The 24,701-nt window shown below is 37.0% G+C and overlaps 1 protein-coding gene and 1 pseudogene across 1 annotated transcript in view; both read left to right on the forward strand.

The window, feature by feature from the left end:
• Window positions 1–24,701, forward strand: part of DENND4A (DENN domain containing 4A) — a 73,856-nt gene that overhangs the window by 42,715 nt on the left and 6,440 nt on the right. The window contains exons 18-29 of the mRNA XM_068964348.1: window positions 1,740–1,856; window positions 2,473–2,601; window positions 7,827–8,926; window positions 12,857–13,043; window positions 16,863–16,957; window positions 18,442–18,617; window positions 18,712–18,858; window positions 20,189–20,387; window positions 20,612–20,866; window positions 21,783–21,900; window positions 22,498–22,660; window positions 22,824–22,888. Of these exons, the coding sequence (XP_068820449.1) occupies window positions 1,740–1,856; window positions 2,473–2,601; window positions 7,827–8,926; window positions 12,857–13,043; window positions 16,863–16,957; window positions 18,442–18,617; window positions 18,712–18,858; window positions 20,189–20,387; window positions 20,612–20,866; window positions 21,783–21,900; window positions 22,498–22,660; window positions 22,824–22,888 (2,751 nt within the window). The remainder of the gene's footprint in view (window positions 1–1,739; window positions 1,857–2,472; window positions 2,602–7,826; window positions 8,927–12,856; window positions 13,044–16,862; window positions 16,958–18,441; window positions 18,618–18,711; window positions 18,859–20,188; window positions 20,388–20,611; window positions 20,867–21,782; window positions 21,901–22,497; window positions 22,661–22,823; window positions 22,889–24,701) is intronic.
• LOC138072986 (U4/U6.U5 small nuclear ribonucleoprotein 27 kDa protein pseudogene) lies at window positions 10,994–11,418 on the forward strand (annotated as a pseudogene).

Below are 24,701 nucleotides of genomic sequence, written 5' to 3' on the forward strand. Positions count from 1 at the left end.
TTTTCTTAGGATAAGTTCTTTGTATTAGGAGCATGTTATGAGAGTTTTTTTTATGTTATTAGGGTTTGAAAGAAAGAAACTTAGATCCCTAATCTGAGTTAATAGTACCATATCAGCATCAGTTTCCAAGATCTAACAGTGTTCCATGTTTCATGCAAGATATTATCATTGGGGGAAGCTGGGTATAGGGTACAAAGGAACTCTTCCTACTGTATTATTTTTGTAACTTCTTGTGAGATTTCATCTATATTAAAAATCACAATAAAAAATTTAAACATATTTAAAATAGCATTCTAGCACTGAAGGTAGCATTACTTTCATTAAAAGATTTGTATGTAAGCTTTCTGTAAGTATTATGAAAACTGATACACATAAAAAATGTTATTTGAATAATTCTGCCCTTTTCATTTGTACATTATAAAAATTAGGTATGATTTTTGAATATAGTGTAAGAGCTTCATATTAAGGAGCAGAAACTTTAAACTTAAAAATCCAAGCATTAATAATAAAATATGAAGACTTATGGCTCCGTAAATTTTAACATTATTTTGGTCTATCTCTTTTTACGTGTACTTTTGAGAGTAATAAATATAAGCTGTGTACATTGAAGTATCATTTTCATAGTTCTTCCTTGGCTGGTTTTGTTTCTTGTTCATGCAATTGTGAATTTAATCAGAGTTGTAGTAGTCATCCTTGGGCATTATCTCTTAAAAATGAAGAGCTCTGTCTTTTAACTAATGGCCTTTAAAAAGGATATCTGCAGTGAAGAACCTAATAAAACCTTGAATTTCATCAAGATTATATTTACATTTTTTAATTTGTTGTTTCTTTGGAAATAGAGCTGAAACTTTGATTAGAAAAAAATACAAACTCAAAATTATAAAAAAGATATTAAGGTAAACACCTAAGGATAATACAATTTCTTTACATAGTTCTTTGCAAGTTTATAAAATCATTTTATGTATGGCCTCTCATATAACAGCCTTTTATATTATACCTCTGGGAACTTGAGAGTCAAAGAGAAAGGTTAAGTGGTTTACTTAAAATCATGTCTCCTAAGATCGAGAACTAGGATTCAAAACCTTATGTTTTGATGCCAGTCTAGTGAGAACAATTTGCTGAAAATTATAGAGTGCCTCTTTAATAGAACAGTATATTAGAAGTTTTCTAATATTGATGCAACATTTGCTTAATAAATTTAACACTAGATTTTTTTCTCATTCCCATGTATTTGCACTCATGTGCAGTTCAGTAATTATTCAACTGAATTTTCAGAGAAACTAATTATGTATCAACAAATTTAAACAGGCCCATTTTTTGGTAAGATCTTTTAGACATTTGGCTTCAGTGATCTGTGTGTGGGTGTTCTGTTAAGAGTTCCCTACAGATTTTTCTTCTCCATTGCTTAGTTGGATCTCAGACCTTCACCTAGAACGGTCATGGACTTGAATAAAGAATGTTTGGTTTGTCTGTGTCTTTTGGAGCCCAGATAGTAGTGTAAACACACATAGTTACTTTTGACTATAAAGTGGAGACAAAAATAAATATGATCATTTTGTGATCATTCCTTTCTTACCTTAATAGAGATGGGGAAGAGCTAACAAAGTAATGCTTTCAATTGGAAGTTACCCAGAAAATTTTCTATGAGTAAACCTAAATACCAATGTGTATCTTCTAATCCAGTTTCTCTTATTAAAGAATTTTATGATAAACAACATAGGGTTTTTTTCCTTTTCCAGGTGGCCAGTCTGACCTTGGATATAATTCGCTATCTAAGGATGAAGTTAGAAGAGGGGATACATCCACTGAGGACATTCAAGAAGAAAAAGATAAGAAAGGGAGTGATTCTAGTTCCTGTAGGTTCTAAGTTGATATGGTATAAAATTGTGAGATTACATTAATAGAAAATTCAAGTCACTTTGTGTCAAAGTACTAATTTTGCTTTTTACTTTCCCATGGAAACTCCTCTTTCCTCACCTTATAAGCCTTCTCCACCACCTAATATTCCAGCATGCAAATACCTTATGTGTGAAGTGTGTGGTCTCAGTGGCAAAACACTCTCCAATCAAATACTATTCTTATAGTAGAAATACATATTTCTTCAAACAGTGGCTTTTTCCTGGGGCTTAATAATATTTTTCTTAATGCTTTTATTAGTGATCTGTGATTTATATTTTTCTCACTTACCTCTCCCCATCAAAAGCAGTGTTTCGTAACTAAAGAATAAAATATAAAAGGCATGCATTGTATGCGTGGACCTCATGCATGACCAGTATTTAGCTGTTTGATACACACCTTGATGACTCAAATGACATCACTTATTTCTGATTGACAAATAGATACAGAGGTGTTCAATATTTTCTTATCACTTTTTTTTAGGTGGAACTATTTAGAACTAAAAGCCACTTCTCCTTATGGCTCCATTGATGTGTATAGATTACATCTAAACAAATTGCATTTTAATCTTTACAGTGTCAGAGTGCGAGAGTGCAAAAGGAAGTGCCGACTGCCTTCCTAAGCTCAGTTATCAAAGTTCTTCCAGTATCGTTCGCCTCAGTGGTACAAATAACAGTGCTGATGAAATATCAGGAGAAAGCACAGGTAAGTGGAATAGTACCCTCCTGTTACGTGCAGAGTACCTTGCGTCTGTATTTCTAGCGACTAGTTTTAAAGTCTTAATTCTCCAGGGTGTTTTTGTTTTTGTTTTTGTTTTATATTAGTGCCGCCTCTCAACAGTACAGTTTAGTAGTTTAAATTCTGTATTTTATAATACAGTTTGTTCAAGCTTTATTATAACAAACTAAGGGGACATACAAGCCACGAACGATCTTTTGAGTTTGGAATGTGCGAAGTTTGGGGGAGGGGAAATGGGAAGCAAGTAAGATGATCAGTTCTGAGGGTACTATACATCTCACCAGTTTTTAAATGAGTTCCTTAGTCTTCTTATTCCTGGTTTTCAGAGGCAAAAGGATAGTTCTTCAGATAGTTTAGATAAGAATATGTAATATTTTTTCTTTCCAAAGCACTTCATATATAGTATTTTATATTTATTATTATAGCAGTGCTTATATTAGTGAGAGAGGAAATATTAGCACGCTTTCAAAGATGAGAAAACTTGGGCATAGTCAGACTATTGGCATGTCACATAAGTTGTCAGTTAGTTAATGGGAAAATCATTTTAGGATCCTGGGTAATATTTGGTCTCACAAACTTTGTGAGGGAACAAAACAGACCTAAGATTCAGTGTTTCTAGTATTTCAGTCTGATTTCATAATTATTTTATTTTTGTATTAGCTCAGTTCTGCATCGTTTTAACTTAGACGATTATTGAAGGACCTGTGCTTGAAGGCTGAGATATCTCTGTAAATGGCCCTGCTGCTATGATGTCCGTTTTTCTGCAGCATAAGTAGATATGCCTCTCATTCAGGTGTAAGCCAACTGTGGCCCATGGGCCAAAGTGGGCCTGCAGCCTGGTTTGTGTACAGGTCCACAAGCAAAGAATGGTTTTTCACACTTTTAAATGGTAAAAAATCAAGACGATTACCACTGATTTTGTGACACATGAAAATTAAATGACTCACAGCTCAGTGTGCATCAACAAAGGCTGACTGGCGCACAGCCAGCTCATTTGCTTCCGTCTTGTGTGTGGCTGCTTTGGTACTGTGTCAGCAGAGCTGAGGAGTCGCCGCAGAGACTGTATGGCCTGCAGAGGGTAAAATATTTACTGTCTGGCCCTTGACAGAAAAAGTGTGCAGACCCTGCTGCAGCTATAAAAAAAAAAGTGTTAAATGATCTACAGCCGTCTGTCTTCACATTTCTTTGTTAGATAATTGTTATAACTTAAAGATTAAAAATTGTTTCATTGGTATCATATGATTGCCTCACAGCCATTTAGTTCTTCCTAATCACTGTCTAGTTTTGACTCTTAATAACTGGCCTTCGGTAATCTTTGCTTTCTTGCTCTTTTATTCCTTTCTGTTCGTGCTCGCGGTTTTCTTAGATCTGTTTTTGTGAACTTTCTATTTTCACATGATTGTCAACGAACCTGTATTTCTGACATTTTGTCAGAGTCATCAGCATCTGACTCAGCATATAGCTTTTGATTTTGCCCTCTGTGCTGAACAAGTCACTTTTTCAAAGCCTGTGATAGGTTTCCTAGGTGTTTCCTGGAGTTGTTAGTTTATCCTTAAGATTTTTGACTTGAAAACTTTTCTATCTGTTAAGTACTTTGGGTTTACCACTCCTACCAAAGACTGTATGTGGGATTTATAGGAATAATTAACTTTTCTGTATCTTTTTTCTTGTGTACCAGTACTCCTAGGATTCAAAACACCTTTCAAGTTTCTTTATGTTTTGCAGTACAATATGTGTATATTTTATTTACATCATTACATAAATAAATAACAGCTTCCAAAAGACGTGGGAATGGAATAACCAAAGACATGTTTTAATGTTTGATAGTTAAAAGCATCACCCTGTAGTTAGTTACTTCATGATTATCTTGGGAATTTCAACATTTAAAAAAGTTATTTTTGGCTATGCTAGGTCTTCGTTGCTGGGTGGGTTGTTCTCTAGTTGCGGTGTGCAGGCTTCTCACTGCAGCAGCTTCTCCTGTTGCAGAGCACAGGCTCTGGTGCACGCGGACTGCAGCAGTTACCAAAGGTGACTGGGCTCCTGGGCTCTAGAACATGGGCTTAGCAGCTGCAGCGCCTAGGCTTAGTTGCTCCGCAGTGTGTGAAACCTTTCAGGGCAGGGATCAAACTCAAGTCTCCTCCATTGGTAGGCAGTTTCTTTACCATTGAGCCACCAGGGAAGCCCAGGAATTTTAACATTTTGATAAATGCATATTGAATTACTGAGCGTTCAAGCACAAAAAAATTTACTCTGAAGTGAAACATACTCTAAACTTGAAAACATACTTTGAAATATGTTCTTAGGCCTAATTCTGCTTTAAGTGTGTTTTAGCTTTTTATCTTTAGCTACTACATTTAGCTATAACATGTCATATTGTAATATATTCTGCTATGTTATAGTCTGGGTTGGTCTGTTGGCTGCAGTTGTTTCCCAGAAGACAGTATTCATTCAGCAATATTTTTTTTTTTTGCACACCTATTACCTGCTACCATATGCCAGGTGCTACCTAGGGTATAGTAAAGAATAAAAAATAAACATGGGTCCCTGACTTCATAGAGAAACACATGGGAGGGTTGAGAAAACATTAATAACATTAATGTAATAACATTAATTAACATTAATCTAATTTACATCAAGCAAATGTGAAAACACCCTGATATTAAATACTGTCAAGAAGGGTGAGAGCATGTAATAGAGAAGCTATCCTGGATTTAGGGGAAACTGGTCAAGAAAGCTTCCTTGGTAATACAGTTTTTGAGCTTACATCTGAAGAATGAATAGAAAATAAATGAGGATGTGGGCTTCCCAGGTGACTTACTGGTAAAGAATCTGCCTACTGGTGCAGGAGACATAGTAGACACAAGTTCACTTCCTGGGTTGGGAAGATGCTCTGGAGGAGGAAATGGCAACCCACTCTAGTATTCTTGCCTGGACGATCCCATAAACAGAGGAGTCTGGTGGGCTAGAGTCCACCAGAGTCACAAAGAGTTGGACGCGACTGAGCAGCTGAGCACACAGGAGTTCTGAAGGAGAAGTTGAAACGGAGCATTCCAGGCAATGGGAAGCAGTGTGTCAGGACTGTATAGTAGGAGGGAATACAGCTTGTTCACAGATCTAAAGCAGGGCACCCCCTGGGCCAGAGCAGCATCCAGCCTAGTCCGGTAGCATTTAGCATGCATATCAACTTAGAATCAGGTAAACTATTCTGTAAATGGCCAAACAGTAAATAGTTTTGCTTTAGAGGCCACATACAGCCTCTATTGCCTGTTCTATTTTTTTAATTTCTCATTATTTTTGGCTATGCTGGGTTTTTGCTGAAGTGCACTGAGTCTCCCTTGCTGTGCACAGGCTTCCTCTGACTGTGACAGGTGGGGGTTGCGCTCTCACTGCAGTGCGTAGGCTGCTTGTGGTGGTGGCTTCTCTGGTTGCAGAGCACGGGCTCCAGGGCACATGAGCTTCAGTAGCTGCAGCCCCCGGGCTCTGGAGCGCAGGCTCGGTAGCTGTGGCTTACTCGCACAAGCTTACTTGCTCTGTGGCATATGGGATCTTTGCAGACCAGGAATCAAACCTGTGTCCCATGCATTGGCAGGTGGGTTCTTGACCACCGCACCACTGGGAAATCCAGGTGCCTGTTCTTTACGTGTGTCATGTGTACAACTCTTAAAATGTTAATACCATTTGAGACTGTATAAAAACAGTCCACAGACCGGTTTGCTCAATGGTGCAGTTTGCCGACCCCTGGTATAATTGGATAACCAGCTTTATTTGTCTTTAGGCCATTTGCATAGTTCTTACTTTGTGAAGGAACCCTTGCTCTTCTATTTGAATGCAGTCCTTGAGTTTTATCTTCGGCTTATAAGATTCCTCTAGGTCTTTGATAATATATAACCTGTCCAGTAGAAAGTTCCCAGAATATTAGAAGAAAGTGTATTCTTGGTTTCTTATAGTCTTAATCATAAGCTGATATAGGAAAAAAAGAATATACTTTACCTCTCTACTATTCTGTTTTCCTTGTTAATGCTATTAATATATGTGTATTAAACAGTATTAGTTTGTAGGCTTTTAAGGTCTCTAGTAGTCCCTTTTTATTTCCTATCCTGTTACCTGAATGCATCATATGACAGGAAAAAAGGCCCATTTTTAGTGATTGCCTGGGTATAGAGAGCTAATTCTGTTGTATAAAACATGTAAAAAGAGTCGTTGACAATACTATGCCTGACTAATGCTTTAGGAGACTCCCACATAATAAGGACAATTAAAGTGATCAAAAGTCTTGATTTCTGCTTCTGGCTAGAAGCAGCGAACAGTGTTTCTGAACAGAAACTGGCTGTTCACATTCAAGTATTATAAACTTGAATCAATATTTAAAGAATAAGTAAAATTATTTAGCCACATCTATGGTCATGAGGATTTAGAGTTTTAAAATTAAGTTTTATTTATAAAGCTCACATAGCTGTCTTTGGTTTGGCTTAGTGTTTTTGGTTTCATTTTTCTTTTTATAGGCAGAAGACTCAGAATCTTAAGGTTATCTAGCACAACCACAATTGTATAACCATTGTTATTTAATCAGTTCGGTGAAATGGACACAAATGCATTATTATTGTTGTTATTATAAATGTACCAAGGGTAAATATTAGTCTTATAAATTTTAAAAAGTAGTGCATCCTTAAATCTCAGAGCGTACCCTTCATATTTGATTTGAATCCCAGTCAGACCTTCCCTTGTAGCTCAGCGGGTAAAGAATCTGCCTGCAGTGCAGGAGACCCAGGTTCGATTCCTGGGTTGGGAAGATCCCCTGGAGAACGAAATGGCAACCCATACCAGTATCCTTGCCTGAAAAATCTCATGGACAGAGGAGCCTGATGGACTGCAGTCCATGGGGTTGGAAAAAGTCGGGCACGACTGAGTGACTAACACTTACTTACTAACTTACTTCTGTCACTTAATGGCTAGGTAACTTTGGGCTAGGTAATTAATCTTTCTGAGTATAAGCTTTTCCTCCACCCATAAGGATGTTGGAATGATTATGGTGGATAATGTAAATAAAGTGCCTAGTATAGCATCTGTGAAATAGCAGGTACTTGATAAATTCTTGCTGTTATCATTTTTATTACTGGTATCTTAAATATTTAAGACAACTTATATTTGCATATTACATTTTTCATAGCTAAAGCACTTTTCTTGTTTTTTAGAAAGCACATCTGAGCCGCTGTTAATATCGTCTTTTGAGGAGACAAATGAAACAGGAAACATTCAAAGTAGATGCTTCAGGAAAAGACATAAAAGTGACAATGAGCCTAATTTGCAGCAGCAAATGTCCTGGGCAAATAGAAACCGCAATCTTAGTGGAGGAGTACTTATGGGACTTATGCTCAATAGAATTAACCAGGAAGCAAACCCTGGAAATATGGTTGAAAAATTAGGAGCTGATGCAAAAATTCTTTCAAATGTAATCTCAAAAAGCACAAGACCAAATAGTCTTAATATTGGAAAACCATCTTTAAGATCAAAGAGAGACAGTATAGAAAAGGAATCGAGTGATGATGATATACCTTTTGACGGTTCTAATTGTTTGGCAGATAAAGTGGATTCTCCTGTTATTTTTGACTTAGAAGACTTAGACAATGAAACAGATATTTCAAAAGTGAGGTACATTGTTCCACAAAATCCCAAGAGGAGACAACGCTTGAACAGCAGCTTTTCAATGAAACCTTTTGAAAAAACTGATGTTGCCACAGGATTTGATCCCCTCTCACTTTTGGTTGCTGAGACTGAACAGCAGCAAAAAGAGGAGGAGGAAGAGGAGGAAGATGATAGCAAAGGTGTTTCAACACCATCTGCTAGGCGGGATTTAGCTGAAGAAATTGAGATGTATATGAATAACATGAGCAGTCCTTTGACAAGTCGAACACCAAGCATTGATTTACAACGGGCCTGTGATGATAAAGTCACCACTAAGAGAAGTCCAACATTGGTCAAGGCATGCAGAAGATCCAGCCTGCCTCCTCATTCTCCCAGACCAGTGAGACTTACCAAATCTAAAAGTTACTCAAAAAATGAGGACAGGCCAAGGGATAGGCTCTGGTCTTCTCCAGCCTTCTCACCTACTTGTCCATTTAGGGAAGAATCTCAGGATGCATTAACCCACTCATCACCTTCATTTAATTTAGATACACTGCTAGTACCTAAACTAGATGTTCTAAGAAACAGTATGTTCACTGCTGGAAAAGGAGTTGCAGAGAAAGCAAGCAAATGGTATTCAAGATTCACCATGTACACAGCATCATCTAAGGTAGGTTTATTAGTATTTTCTACGTTTCCTTTTACCCTCCTCTACCACCAGAAGTCCCTTACTTGCAAAGATGTGTTTTTCCCATTCTCCTAAAATGCAGCTTTACAGAAAGGACTCTTGGGATGCATAAGGTTTGTAAGTATAAGAATTTGAACTTGAATAATAATTTCAAAAGGAAAGAATTCACCAACTAAGGTTTTATTTGTAGTTCAGTTTTGAAAGAAAGTGATTTGTAGCTGGAATTAAAATGCTTACTGAGCTTCATTATTTATTGCCTTCAAAAATGACCAGCTAGGCATAGGATTTTTCTTCCTGGTTAGAGTGGAGTACCTTGTGATACACCCACATACCTCCCAAAGCAAAAAGCTAGATGAAATAGAGAAGTGAAGTGAAAGTCACATCCGACTCTTTGCGACCCCATGGACTGTGCAGTTTATGGAATTCTCCAGGCCAGAATACTGGAGTAGGTACCCTTAAGTACTTGCTTAAAGTCATCAGAGAACGGCTAAAACAACTAGAAAATAGATGGGCAAGATTCTAGAGAGGAGAATTGCAGAGATGAGCTGAAGTCCTATAGCTACTTTTTTCCATGAGAGTATTTGCTTATTCTGAGCACAGAGTAAAAGGTTGCAAATTCAGGCTTTGTCTTATCAGAGGACTGTGGAGAAGTGAGGGGGCCAGCAGGACTTTGGGGATCTTGTGGAACTAGAGAGACAAAAATATTTGTCCCTTTGACAAATTTGAGAGTCCTCAGATGCACAAGTTTTTTTCTTTCAAGACGCTTTCCAAATAATGCATGAAACAGGAGTATGAAAAGGTAAGCAAGAAGACTCTGATAAAACAAAGTTCTCAGCAATTTTATGGTGCTGGGAATACAATAATTTAACTGCTGAGAGCTGAGAGGAGTGGAGGCAGGGAATCTTTGGTACACAGACCAGGCCCTTAGTTCAAATTCTTGCAGAGCTATGCCTTAGGAACACGAGCAAACCAAAGGTAAACTCCACTTGACCAAAACTGCAACCTGTGCTGGACTCAGCTCAGTCTGTGATTAGATCAAACCAATCAGCCTTTGCTTTAACAGGAAAAAGTATGTCCTTTCCAGAGGAACAGAACATTAACTGGAGTTACAGTTTTTTCTACGTGGTTTTTTATATTCTGTTACTCAATTAAAAATAGCTATACTGACAGACTTCCTGGTGATCCAGTGGTTCTGCCTTCCGTTGTAGAGGACATGGGTTCGATTCCTGGTTGAGAAACTAAGATCCCCCTTGCCACAGAGCAACTTAGCCCGTGTGCGGCAAGTAGTCTACATTCTCGAGATCCTGCGCCGCACAGCAAGAGAAGCCCACGCGCCGTAACGAAGACCCAGTGCAGCCAGAAGAAAAAACAGCTATACTGAGAGACAAGGCCCATAGCTAAAAACAAAGGAAAACCATATGGTGGAGGAAATAGACCTGCAGGTGATCTAAGTATTTGAATTAGCAAGGAACTTGGAAGTAATTGCAATATGTCCAAGAAAATAGAGGAAAGGGTTTAAAAAAAAAAGCTAGAAAGATGGAAAATTTCCCCAGATAATCATCTATTGAACCAGTGTAAATTCTAGAAGCGAAAAAGATATGAAATTAAGAATACAGTTGTTGGATTTAACAGCAAACAAAACACAGAAGAAAGATTAGTGAACTCGATGGGAGTTAATAGAAAATATCCACACGGAAGTATAGATAGAAAAAAAGAGGGGAGGGAAATATTGAAAAGAATGTGCAGTTTAGTGGAACTGCCTAACACTGACGTAATTGAGTTCCAGAAAAAGAAAGAACAGGGTAGAAAGAAAAATTTAAAAGCTAATTGCCGTGAATTTTCCAAAAGTGATTAAAGATGTCAACTCACATATTTAGAAGATAAATGAATGTCGGGCAGAATAAGTGCCAAAAAAAAAATAGGCATCTAACGTTAGACGAAAATGAAATGCAAAGAAAATCTTAAAAGGAGCCAAAGAAAAGAGATATATTACCTTCAAAAGAGCAACAATACGTTTCCGGGGCAACTAGTACTGAAGGAGGATTCCAAATGGGTCGCAGCCGCAGCCGCTCCCCACAGAGGGTACTTAGATGGTCCCAGGCCGCATCCTGGGAAAGAGAACGCAGGCGCCGAGAAAGGTCCTGGTCCTGGGAGCCACTCTCCGGCCGCACAGAAGGCGTTCCAGGTCCCCAAGACGCCAGAGATCCACATCTCCTTACCCTTCTCAACTGAAAGAAAGAAGAGCTGAGGAGAAGAAACAGAGAGCAAAGAAGGTCAGATAACTGAGGAATACAGAGGGCACAACAGAGAGAGGAGTAGAAATGGTGACGTTAATGGGATTTGCCTCCACAAAAGGGAAAAAGGTGGATGGCTCTGTAAAGGCCTATGCCATAAATGGATCTCAGAAGAGAAAGGATAGGCAGTACATAAGTTGAAAAGGTGGATTCAACAGACCTTTGGATTTCATTGCGTGAGAACTGAAGTGTTGAAGAATGATCTTTTTTCCCTCATCTTGATCAGAACAGTGGATTTTGTATTTAATATGCTTCAAAAACAGGATCATAGTCCTTCCTCCTTGTAAAATAAGAAAATTTTATTTATGATGTATGTAGTTCACTTACCCTGCCTCAAAAAAACATATTACTTTTTTTTCCTTTAGGAACTATCATTTAGGGCAGTCATCAACCCTATTTTTTTGTCCTTATTCCTATGGAAACTGTATATGTTTTTTTCTTGGGTACTCCTTATGACTTAAAAACACATAAAAGTAATTTGGAAGTAAGTTTCTCAAAGCTTTAATTTCTTTAAAAAAAAAAAAAGCAACAATAAGAAAACGGATAGTGGTCTTCTGAAAAGAAAGTGATGTCAAAAGATGCCGGAAAAACATCTTGATCAGAGTACTGAAAGAAAATGCTGCCAACGTGTTTTTCTGTACCCAGCAAAAATATTCTTTAAAAATTTGGGTGAAAATTTTAGTTCCACTGTGGTAACATAAGGCCACTAAAACTAATCCCTCAACTTACAACTAAAAACTCTGGACAGAATACAAAACAGCAACTATCTAAGGATTCTGAAAAATAAAAGCGACAGATTGTGAAGAAAATTTCCTGTTTTCTTTCTCATGCATCTTTGCCCCAAGAGCAGGTCCCAGTCACAGTGTGGCCTGGCATCCTGGCAGCTGAAACGTCAGGAGAGTCCCCATATTTCCTGGAGAGAGGAACCAGGGAAGGGGGGTCTCTGGGCAGGAGAGTACAAGGGGAAGCTGTGAAAGAAGGAGTCCTGATTCTGTGTATGGCTCACACAAGTATCTGCCTCACCCTTGAGCTTACACGTACATGGCATACTTGCAGACCAGCATGGAGGACAAGGCTTAGAGAATTAAACTGAGTATTAAATCACCACCTACAAAAATCAAAACACAAATTAAAAGCTGAACATAACTCAGTTGACTGTCTGCTAAAACAATAGTACAACATTCTCCAAGAGAATATAACAGTACCCAGACTACACAGTAACTTTCATGGGATCCAGAAATAATAACCTGGATTGCTATGGAAAAGAATAAAATGTGAACGAATAAAAGAGAATAAAATGTAGTTTTCTGGTGATATCACCCTGGACTAGGATTTGCAGGAAAGAAAATTAACAATAAACAAAGGCTTAAAGCTAACAGTTATCTAACAGGTATCTGCTTTGATCTAACTAAGAAATGCTGCCATAAAAATTGATCTCCAGCTCATGTTTGTCCAAATTCGGATGACCTTGTAAAGTTGGTTGGTTTTATTTTTCCCCTAGAAGTTACAATGTTGATTAATTGATCATCTGAGTAATTAGGCATTTCCTCTGCCTTAGAAGTGACCTTTTAAATAACTTTAAATATGAAGGAAATTAAGCTTATAATTATGTCCTTAGGATCAAAGTTCTGACCGTACCAGTCTTTCTTCAGTGGGAGCCCAGGATTCTGAATCTACCTCTTTAACAGATGAAGATGTCTGCCATGAGTTGGAAGGAGCCACTTCTCAGGAGAGCAGCACCGCTTCAGGGACTAAGGGAGCTGATTTCAGCAGAACAAGCCTGGAAAGTTCTGCCTCCTTAGAAGGTTTGTCCAAACCCTTCTGTCATCCTGCATTTGATATGTGGTACCTTTACTTTTTCTCCTTTACATTTTTAATTTTGTAAAAGATTTGCATGGCTCAAAGCAACAGAGAACCAACACACTTGCAGAGAACGCTGGCCTCCATCCTCATCCCTTCAGCTTGTTTTCTCCTTGTCCCTCGAGGCAGCCATTTTTGTTCATTTTTGATTTATCCTTTCATTGTTGCTTTTTTGAAAAATATATACTTCTTTAAAAGCATGTGTATTGTGTTTGTGTGTTCTTCACACCTCCTTGTCTTCTTACTCAAAAGGTAACATAACTGTTAAACAATTAACTGTGACTTGCTTTTTTCACTTAACACTGTATTCGGAAGAACATTTCATATCTTCACATAGCATTGTCCCCCTTTCATTTTTAAGGTTGCACAGTTCATCATGTGTGACTGTATCAGTTTATTTTAGCCACTTCCCTGTTGATGGGCTTTAAATTCTCAGTCTTTAACTGTTATGAATAATGCTATGATGCACATATGCCATGTTATATTTTTGCCAGGGTAGCTTTAGAAGATGCTTCCAAGTTCTTCCTTGAAGTGATATTGCCAAGTTCCTTCCTCAGGGGGTATACAATTTTGTATTCCCACAGGTAGTATAGACGAATACCTATTTCCCAGCAGCCTTGTGAAGAAAATATGTTTAGCACACTTGGAATTTGCCGTCTGATAGGTGAAGAGTGTATTTCAATTAATATTTGTTTATATTTATTTTATAAATTAAATTGCATATCTAGTTGTACATTCAGGAACTATTTCTGTGAACTGTCTTTTGCCTACATTTGACTTTCACTTGTTGGTCCCCCCACCACCTTTTTTTTTTTTTTTTAAGTTTTAATCACTCTTTTTTAAATTAGGGAATTAATCCTTTGTCTTTTATATCAGTGGCAGATGCTTTTTCCAACGGTGTCAAATTTCGGGGTTTTCTTCCCCCACATAAAAGTTTTCAATTTTGTATCATTAAAAGTATCAGTTTTTGCCCTATTACTTCTGGATTTTGAGTCATTGGAAAAGATTTTCCCTTCCCCTAGGTTCACCACTACTTTCTTCAATACTTCTCTCATTCCCTCTTTAACATTTTCTGGGATCAGCAGACTTTTTCTATAAAGGGCCATATCGTAAATAGTTTTAAGTTTTGTGGGATATATATATATATATTTAACAGTGCTTTTAAAATGTAAAAATCATTCTTGTGATTAAACAAAAGTCGATTTGACTCCTGATTTAGACATTTAATCCATTTGAAATTTCTCCTGGTATATGATGTGAGGAATGAACGCATTATAACATTTCTTAAATTTGCATCTCTACTGGTTTAAAAAGCTCTTGCGGAAGGATTCAAACAGTCACAAAAGTAGAAGGGCTAGCACAATGAGCTCCCGTGTGTCCTTCATGCAGCTTTAACACTTATCAGCAAATGGCCAGTCTTGCTTTATCTTATCCCCTCTGTCTTCTGCTGCCAGCATTTTTTCCTGCCCCACTGAATTATTTTAAAGTTAATCCCAGACAATATACAATTTTATTCATAAATACTTCAGCGTGTATTTTTTTTTAATTTTTTTTATTTAATTTTAAAATCTTTAATTCTTACATGTGTTCCCAAACATGAACCCCCCTCCCACCTCCCTCCCCATAACATCTCTGTGGGTCATCCCAGCGTGTATTTCTAAAACATAAGGACTTTAATGTTATATCTTTTTTAACTTTTTATTAAAGTTACTTATTTTTTTAAGAAATTTATTATTTACTCTGTTATACATGTACTGTGTGCATTTTTATGCATGTAAATATTGTCCATGAGAACAACTGAATAACCAGTATCAGGTTAAGATAACAGTTCAGTAGCAGCATCCAGATCCCCCTCTCATGTCCACATCTACTCACCACTCCCTACACAGGTGAGCATTATCTTAACACTATAGCCAGCCATTTGTCAACATTTTTATGAATTCATACAGTATGTAAGTGAAAGTGAAAGTCACTTAGTCCTGTCCGACTCTTTGCAACCCCATGGACTATATGCAGTCCGTGGAATTCTCCAGGCCAGAATACTGCGGTGGGTAGCCTTACCCTTCTCCAGGGGATCTTTCCAGCCCAGGGATTGAACCCAGGTCTCCTGCATTGCAGGCGGACTCTCTACCAGCTGAGCCACAAGGGAAGCCCTTTAGACCTTAGAGGATAGCTCAGTTAGTAAAGAATCTGCCTGCAGTGTAGGAGACCAGGGTTCAATCCTGGGTTGGAAAGATCCCCTGGAGAAGGGAAAGGCTACCCACTCCAGTATCCTGGCCTGGAGAATTCCATGGACTGTATAGTCTATGAGGTCACAGAGTCGGACATGACTGAGCAACTTTCACTTTTCACAGTATGTATCTTTTGTGAAGCATTCATTTTTTAAAACAAAATTTTAATATCATATTTCTTAATGTGTCAAGGTTTATTACACAATGTATAAAATATATACATAGTTTAAACTTTCACAACTATCTCATAAAACTCTTTATAGATGGTTTGTTCAAGTTGAGACCCAGACAGGATCTATTTGTTGCATTGTTTGATGTCTGTTAACTCCCTCTCATCTTCATTCCCTGTATTTTCCCTCCCTTGTCATATACTCAGGTGATTAGCTCCCCCCTCTTATTTTTTTCTAACATACAAGAAGAATTTATTGAACTAACTAAGATAACCTCACATCCTGATTCACTTTGCTAAAAAGAATATTCTGTGCTGTAAATTGATCAGATACAAAAGGTAGACTGCCAGCATAAATGACTGAATTAGTCAAGGCTAATAGAGAGCAGTTTTGAACTAGCTTTAGCAGAGGGAGGCGGAATTACAGAAGGTTCTTGGGCGACCATCAGGAAAGAACTACAGATGACCATTTCTAAGCATCCAGGATGATACGAGGCTTCCGCGCTCTCTGCATCTCCCTGAGGCAGGGGCTTTGGCTAATGGACAGTCTAGAGCTTTTTTCCTCTTGTGATTTATTTGCTGAAGCAGTTGGATCATTAGTCTGGATTCTGCTGATTGCATCCCCATGGTGGTATTTCATGTTCTCCTTTCCTCTCTGTTTCAGGAACCGCTAGTTTATACCGTTACTTTGTTTTAATACCTTTATATTTATAAAAAATACCAGTGTTCATTCATAAAATGTAGTAACTACAGAGGAAAAAGTATAGAAGTATAGATTACCTCCAGTTTTCCTAACTAGATAGAGCCACTGTCAGCAATCGACCACAGAACTGTTCTCACTCTTTGTTGCTGTCATTTTAATACCTACTCATATCTTTTTGCTGTTAAGAATATACTTGGAGACTCTTCCCTAGTGCTTAAGAGCAAGATTACTCTTACAGATTTTAGAGTCTTACAAGGCAGAAAGTTGCCAATAATTCTTTTCATGATCTGAAATAAGATCAGCTGTTTATACTTTTTAAGCCTTAGAACTAAACACTTTGTTATATCTTAAACATGTAAGAACAGAAACAGCAAAATAGTAATTACAAACAACCAGTATGCTTTCTAGCCTGTACATGCAATGTGCTTAATAAGTGAGTAATGAAAATAAGTGAGTAATGAATTAAAACACACTTCCTTAGGTGTATACGCAAAAGACAAATGCATACTTGGAAAGCATTTTTCATTATTTATGTGTTTTTTCTTAAATTTTGAATAGGACAGTTTGATATTTTACCAGAGAATTTATGAGAGTGAGAGATTCTCACATCCTTTCTTATTAATTTTAATGGTTTTGCTGTTTGTTTTTTAATAATGAACAGGATCCTTATCCAAGTTTGCCTTACCTGGGAAATCAGAGGTGGCATCTTCCTGCAACACGAGTAATACAAATATCTTCCAGAACTATGCAATGGAGGTACAATTTTAATCAAAAGAATATCTTCATGTGCTACTTAATAAAATTTCGTAAATATTGATAGTCTCTGGTAGAGTGATAAAATTAAATATATGGCATCTGAAAATTTCAGAATGTATATTACACCTGAATAAACTTAAAATGTCTATGACTTTCTGTTTAGAAAAATTCCATACTTTGATTGCACTTTTATTTTCAGCATTTATATTTGACCCTTGTTTTATGTATGTCCTCTTTCAATAGTTATTTCGCTTCTCAAACACTTTTAACTAGTTTCACTGTGTAGGCACACTTTTTGGATGAGGATACTGGGAGCGGTTTTGGCATTTGTGTCCACTTTTTCCATCATGTTTTCCATTCTTTGTATCAGTGTAATATATATATCTGCTGGATATGCTGCTATATCCCATTTTCTCACAGTGAAAGGTTTTACTTTTATACTTGAAATTTTTCCCCTAATTTTTGTGCAAAAATTGCTTCAGATACATTTGTGAGTGTTGCTATTTCACACTAATTTGCATAAATTTGGAAAATAAATTTGCATGTAGTTGGAAATAAATAATGAACACTAATGTTGCAATTTACAGAGTTTCTGATGGCTTCAGGAATTCTATATTTTATTAATGTAATGACAACAGTATTTGCATTTCTCTCTAGCAGTGCTTCTTAAACTGTCTGTAATGAAGGACCAGGGGTTTTTTGGTTGTTGCTGTTTTTAATTTCCAATCTGTCATGGCTGATACACTTGTAAAATCTGTTGATCACCAACTTAGCTGTTGCAGGAATGACCAGTTACTTTATACGTCCCCAGATCCTCTTCTCAATTTCTTTACTTAGCTCCTCACAAACCAGTAAGAGTTTGTAGACCACCTCTTCTCTGGTGACCACACTTTGAGTAGCACAGATCTATAACATGGAATTACCAGTACCTGTTTTGTGTATTAATAAATGAATGCTTGGGTTTAGTTTTCCATTAATAAAATTGTGTGTTTGTTTGTGTGTGTGCTGTGCTAAGTCTCCAGTTGTGTCCAACTGTTTACAACCCTGTAGACTGTAGCCCTCCAGACTCCTCTGTCCATGGGGTTCTCCAGGCAAGAATACTGGAGTGGGTTGCCATGCCCTCCTCCAGGGGATCTTCCCAACCTGGGGATTGACATCTCTTATGTCTCCTGCATTGGTAGGTGGGTTCTTTACCACTAGTACCACCTGGGAAGCCAAATAAAATCATGGCACATTTTATAGTACATAATTATAATGGTAAAGATGCTCACTTAAATGCAAGTTTCCCTTCCAGCAAAAATTTTGGAATAGACTTAGCTGAAGTAGTTAAAGATGAGTGTATTATATAATGTACTGATAATAATCCATTTTTTTGTTTGTAACTTCTAAATCATTCTGAATTTTAGTTTTCCAATAGACTTGTTAATTGAAATAATTTTATGCACTCACTAGCTTACTTTGTAAAGTGCTATTTTCTCCCGTAGGTCCTTATCTCAAGCTGCTCTCGGTGTAAAACCTGTGATTGTCTAGTCCACGATGAGGAAATCATGGCTGGCTGGACAGCGGATGACTCAAATCTCAATACTACCTGCCCGTTTTGTGGCAATCTTTTCTTACCCTTTCTGAATATAGAGATAAGAGATTTAAGACGACCTGGAAGGTAATGATTTACGTTTTTTTTTCCCTTCGTGTTTAAGGATCATGCTTCCTAGACTGTCTCTTTTCTCAAAAAGCTCCTTTCTTTCACATTACAGATACTTTTTGAAGTCAAGCCCATCTACAGAAAATATACATTTTCCATCCTCCTTTTCAAGTCAGACAAGGCAGTCTTGCATCTCAACATCAACCTCTGGTCTTGACACATCTCTTCTCTCTGTTCAAGGGAGTTTTGATCTGAATAGGTAATTATGATTATGTGGAACTATATGTTAACAACATATACATTTCCATTTATGACAGAAAAATTAGCTGACCATTTTAAGATTTAAATCCCTATATATAATAGATTTATTATCTTAAATTCTTATTCCTAATTAAAATAATACTGAAATTCTCTCATAATCTAAATGTTTCAACAGTTAATAGTTTATGGTTTATGGCCTTCCCTGATGGTCCAGTGGTTAAGAATCTGCCTACCAATGCAAGGGACACGGGTTTGATCCCTGATCTGGAAAGATCCCACATGCCTCAGGGCAACTAAGCCCGTGACTACAGCTGCTGAGCCCCACAGTCTAGAGCCCGTGCTCCACAACAAGAAGGCACCGCAGTGAGAAGCCTGTGCACCCCAACAGAGAGTAGCCCCCACTCAGCACAGCTAGAGAGAGCCCACGCACAGCGACCAAGACCCCGCGTAGCCATAAGTAAATGAACGATTTTAAAACGTTTATACCTCAATCCCCAGAGCTAAAGCTGTATAATTCACGATTGATAATGTTTACTATTTTAAAGGTAAAAATTCTGTAGAACACTTGAAGTTTAAAATGAACATCTTTCTCTTATCTCTGTCCTCTCTCTTGAATTAAGTCAGTACTGAACTGAACATATTTCTACTTTGTAGTATTTAATTTTCTACTTAGGAATATTTAATAATCTAAGAAAACATTTGGAGATGTTAGATGAACTGTCAAAATCAAACTAAGGATTATACAGTAAGCCTAATACAAGTAAGTCTGTGCTTAGAACAAAGGCTAGTATCCTCTCCATTTTGGAGAAGTGCCAACTGCAGCGAATCGAGCTGGGCAGAAGTCACACTGGTAACTGCATGGGCAGAAGAAAATGCATGCGTAGTACTGGCAGGCTAGCATGGCCTGCTAGCCTGCTTTGATCCTGACTGCTCAGACTACAGAACTGCGAGTCTGGGTGTGTGCATTCTCTCATCACAAGTCTGCTGTGGCCCTTTCTTTGACTGTTTCCCACTAGTTCTGACTCCTGGAGGAATAGGTGCCTGTTGTTTCTGGTTTGTATCCCTGGGCCTACTGTGGGTTCTCAGTATAAGTTGTCCACTAAATGTTTTGAACAAATGAATGACTTATATTTAAAGTTTACAGGATAAAAAGGAAATTTAACATGACTAGGCTACTTTAAACTGTATCCTTTTTCCCAAGCCAAAGCCAGATTACATCTTTCCTTTGTTTCACTTTGCTACCTGCAGGTCTGATTCTAAAGAGAACATGGTCAGAGGAAAATAAATCTAGAGAATGATATGTTTTTTTTCCTTTTTTAATGCCCAAGCAAATCTAAGCCGCTGGAAAATACATGTGCCCGAAGTATTCAGATCCCTGCTGATAGATCAAAAGCAGCTATGTCAAAATGTCCGATATTTCCAATGGCCAGGAGTGTTAGTACTTATGGCACCTTGGATAAGGAAGACATTGGAGGGCAGAAGCTCGTTCCTACAGGCAGCCTGCCAACTACTTTACAAGGCGCTGCAGTACGTATTTCAGTGTTTTTCAGTTTGGATATTGATTATTTGCATTTGATTTTGTTCCCCTTGTACTAAACAGCCTCATAAGCTTCAATTTTATTAAGAAGGGTATCTTGTTACATTATACAATTACATTTCTAATTATGTAGAAGTCGTTGACAGGCATATAAAAGAATGATTTAGTATCATCATCTTGTATTTGCTCTTTACAGTTTTTATTTACTCAACAGGATTCTTTAGGATTAGAATGGCACCTCCCAAGTCCAGATCCTATCACTGTTCCATATCTTAGTCCACTAGTGGTATGGAAGGAACTTGAAAGCTTATTGGAAAATGAAGGTGATCGTGCAATAACAGTGGCAGACTTTGTGGACCATCATCCAATTGTTTTTTGGAACCTGGTGTGGTATTTTAGACGTCTTGACTTACCCAGTAATTTACCTGGATTGATTCTTTCTTCTGAGCATTGTAACAAGTATTCAAAGGTACGAGAGTAAGAATTATCTAAAATTCAGTGCTACTATCACCACTGTAATGTTTGCATATTCCTAATGACAAAAAAGTAATTTTATGCTAAATATTTTTAGTAACCATCCAAATCAATAAAATTCTTGTAAATAATTTTTCTTCTTGCAGTTCAGCAGTAAGACAGTCATGTTTTTTGGACTTCTTACAAACGTTTACACAAAATGGGCTTGGCTTTTTGTTATAGCCTCAAGAATAAACTGTAAATGACTCTTATAAGATGACTTTGTGAGTTGGCTCCACTCATGCCTCATACCTCCTTCAAGAAGAAGCCTAAGGCTTTAGGAGGACGTCTGTGATTCGCGTTGCAGTCGTGTGCTAGCTGCTGTTCTCTTCATTCCTCTAAATTGTCATTTAACATTTAGGTAGTTTGTTGTACGTTCACTTGCGTTTTTGATATGTTCTTTCCTTTTTCATTATGCTGTCACTGCCACTAAATGGCAAGGTCTCAGTTTAGGAGCTTTGTGTTCTCTCTTGTACTTCACGTCTATGACTGTGCGTGTGTTTGGATTGTCAGTGAAGGAGTGACTGAGAGGTTGACTCAGAGTATCTGTGCTACGGCCTTGAAATGTTGGAGAATGGGGCTCCTGGATTTATCTTTCTGTGGAGCCTCAGTCGAAAGCCGGTCAAGACTACCTCTTCATGATCTTAGTACTTTGTTAAATCTGCGACTTTAGGGACCACTGACTTCTCAACTCAACTCAGGTCATCTCCCTTCAGTAGGTTATAAAATGTATACAAACCAGTGGTTTTTCTGTTCTTTTCTCTTTTGCACCCATACATCCTAAAAAATATTTTTAAGGATCTTTATAAAATATTTACAAAGCATTATCATGTAAGGATCATTAATGACTATTTTTTTATTCTTCAACACAGATTCCTCGCCACTGTATGTCTGAAGATAGTAAATATGTTTTAATACAGATGTTGTGGGACAATATGAAATTACATCAGGATCCAGGACAACCCTTGTACATCCTCTGGAATGCGCATAGTAAGTGCTGTCATAGAATGCCCATTTCCTTCATATAAGAGTACGCTCTACTTGCTTTAAATAGCCTAAACTAATGTGCAACTGACTTTTATTTTATTGTACTACTTTTTGTCTTACAGGTCAAAATCGTACTCTTTTGTTTGAGAGTGAGTGTTAAGTTTGATGTTTTTGGTGTTATCTGCTATGGAAGTCCAGGGGTTTTTGTTTCTGAGTGATGCTCTGTGTGTGGTGGAGGGGTTACATTTTGTACAGTTCCATCTTTAGCACATCGCTTGTCCCTATTCTTTTTACCTATTTTTTTTGTTTCCATCCCAGGCTGCTGATTTAAAATTCCTTCCAGGGGCTGTATTACGGAAAATAGTATTTTTAGTTACTGTGTATTTGAGACCACAAAAAGCTTATTTTTATCATTGTTTGTCTTATTTCTTCCTTTTTTTCTTTTCTTTCTTCATTCTTAGGTTTCAGTTCTTTTATCTATTGCCCTTAATTTATTTTTACTGCTTTGTAGCTTTTTAAATAGCTATCAGTTGCTGCTTAATTACATTCTGCTTTATACACAGAACATTTTTGTTCATCTGCTCTTTTGTTCTTTTACAGCCCAAAAGTATCCAATGGTCCATTTATTGCAAAAAGGTGATAATTCATTTAACCAGGAACTGTTGAAAAATATGGTAAAAAGCATTAAAATGAATGATGTCTATGGACCAATGAGTCAGATTTTAGACACACTGAATAAATGTCCTCATTTTAAAAGACAGAGGTAAGTCATTCTCTTAAGTGAATATATTGTTCCTCTAAGCAGATTCATATTCTTTGGTGACTTGTTAGAATATCTCATGCTTATACTAACATAAAAAATTTTATAGATATATACAGATGTATGAATAGTAATATCTGTCTTCTCCATTCATTTTCTCCCCTAGGAGTTTATATAGAGAAATACTATTTCTCTCACTGGTGGCACTGGGAAGAGAAAACATCGATATAGGTAATTCAGCATAATAATACTTATATACCATGGTATAGTTTTCAAAATGTTTTTATACTGGTAGTATTAGTTTAATATGATTATATTTAATATATTAGAATGGTTTCTCTCCTAATATAATGTAAAAGATACTTTGATATTTTGGTCATGTTGGTAGTAACAATGATAAATGATGAAAGCTAACATTTTTTGAGGGCTTATGATGGGCTTTACATTGTAGCAAGTACCTTCCATGCTCTATCTCATGTAGTTCTCAAAAGTCTTACGGGGTAGGTACTGTCATCACTTCCATATTACTATTGAGGCAGCTGAGGATCCAGGAGGCTAAGTAGCTTGAACTTGGGTTTCCCAACAATAACAGAGCCATACTTGAACAAGCAGCCTTAATTTCCAATCCTGTGCTTTTGACTATTGTGTCATATCACTAACGGCATTAAGCTTGTTTCAGAAAGACGTAAGGCAGCTGAGTGTGTATTTTAGGAGGCCTCAAACATTTCTGGTTGATCATCTCTCAGTTATTGTGCTTGGCTTCTTTAGTCAGAGACACAAATATAAAGTTTTTAAAAGGATCGAAAAAGATACTCCATGCAAGTAACACTAACAAGGGAGCTAGAGTGACTGTATTAATATCAGACAAAGTAGAATTTAGAGTCAAAGAAGGACATTTTATAATGATGAAACAATCCACCAAGAATTATTAATTATTTAGAAGAATTATAATGTATATGCTGCTAACAACAGAGCCGTCAAATATCTGAAGTAAAAACCAGCAGAATTGGAGGGAGAAATAGACATTCAGCCAAAATATTAATAGTTGGATATTTCAGTAATGGGTAGAACAACTAGGCAGTAGGTCAGAAGGAAACAGAAGACTGAAACAGCTCTGTAAACCAGCTGGACCTAAGAAGTAGCTACAGATCGCTCCATCCAACAACAAAACACACACTCCTCTCCACTGCACGTGGAATATTGTCCAAGAGAAACCAGACGTTAAGCCAGAAAGTAAGTCTCCCAATACATCTTTAAAAACTTGGAAATCATACAAGGTGTATTCTCTAACCACACTACAAGGAAAAGAGAAATCAATAATAGAAGGAAAATAGGAAATTCACAAGTATATGGAAATTAAACAACATACTCCTAAATAACAGATTGGTCCAAAAAGTCATAAGACAATACTTTCAAGATAAATGAAAATAAAATACAATATACCAAAACTTTGAGATTCATTAAAAGCAGTTTCTACGTTAAGAAACTAGAAAAAGAAGAGCAAACTAAACCCAAAGCAAGCAGAGAGAAGGAAATAAATATTTGTGGAAATAAATAAATTAGAGAAAAAAGGGGGAAAATGTTTTTAAATAGAAAAAATGAAATCAAAAGTTTGTTCTTTAAAAAGACCAATAGGGACTTCCCAGACAATCCAGTGGTTAAGACCCCATGCTACCAAGCCAGTGGTCAGGTTGGGGAACTAAGATCCTACATGCTGTACCTCCCAATGCAGCCAAAAAAATTTTATTTTTATTTTAAAAATAAAAGATCAATGAAATTGAAAAATCTTTAAGCCAGACTAAGAAAAAGAAGACTCAAATTACTGAAATCAGGAATAAAAAGGGGGATAATTCCTACTGAGCTTACAGAAATAAAAAGAATTATAATAAATAATTATATACAAACAAATTAGATAACCTAAAGGAGACAAGCAAATTCCTAGAAAGACAAACTATAAAACTGACTGAAGATTAGAAAATCTTAATAGACCTGTTACAAGTAAATAGATTGGGTTAGTATACAAAAATCTCCCTCAGGACCAGAC

This window comes from Capricornis sumatraensis, chromosome 2, assembly GCF_032405125.1.
Source record: "Capricornis sumatraensis isolate serow.1 chromosome 2, serow.2, whole genome shotgun sequence".
NCBI lineage: Eukaryota > Metazoa > Chordata > Mammalia > Artiodactyla > Bovidae > Capricornis > Capricornis sumatraensis.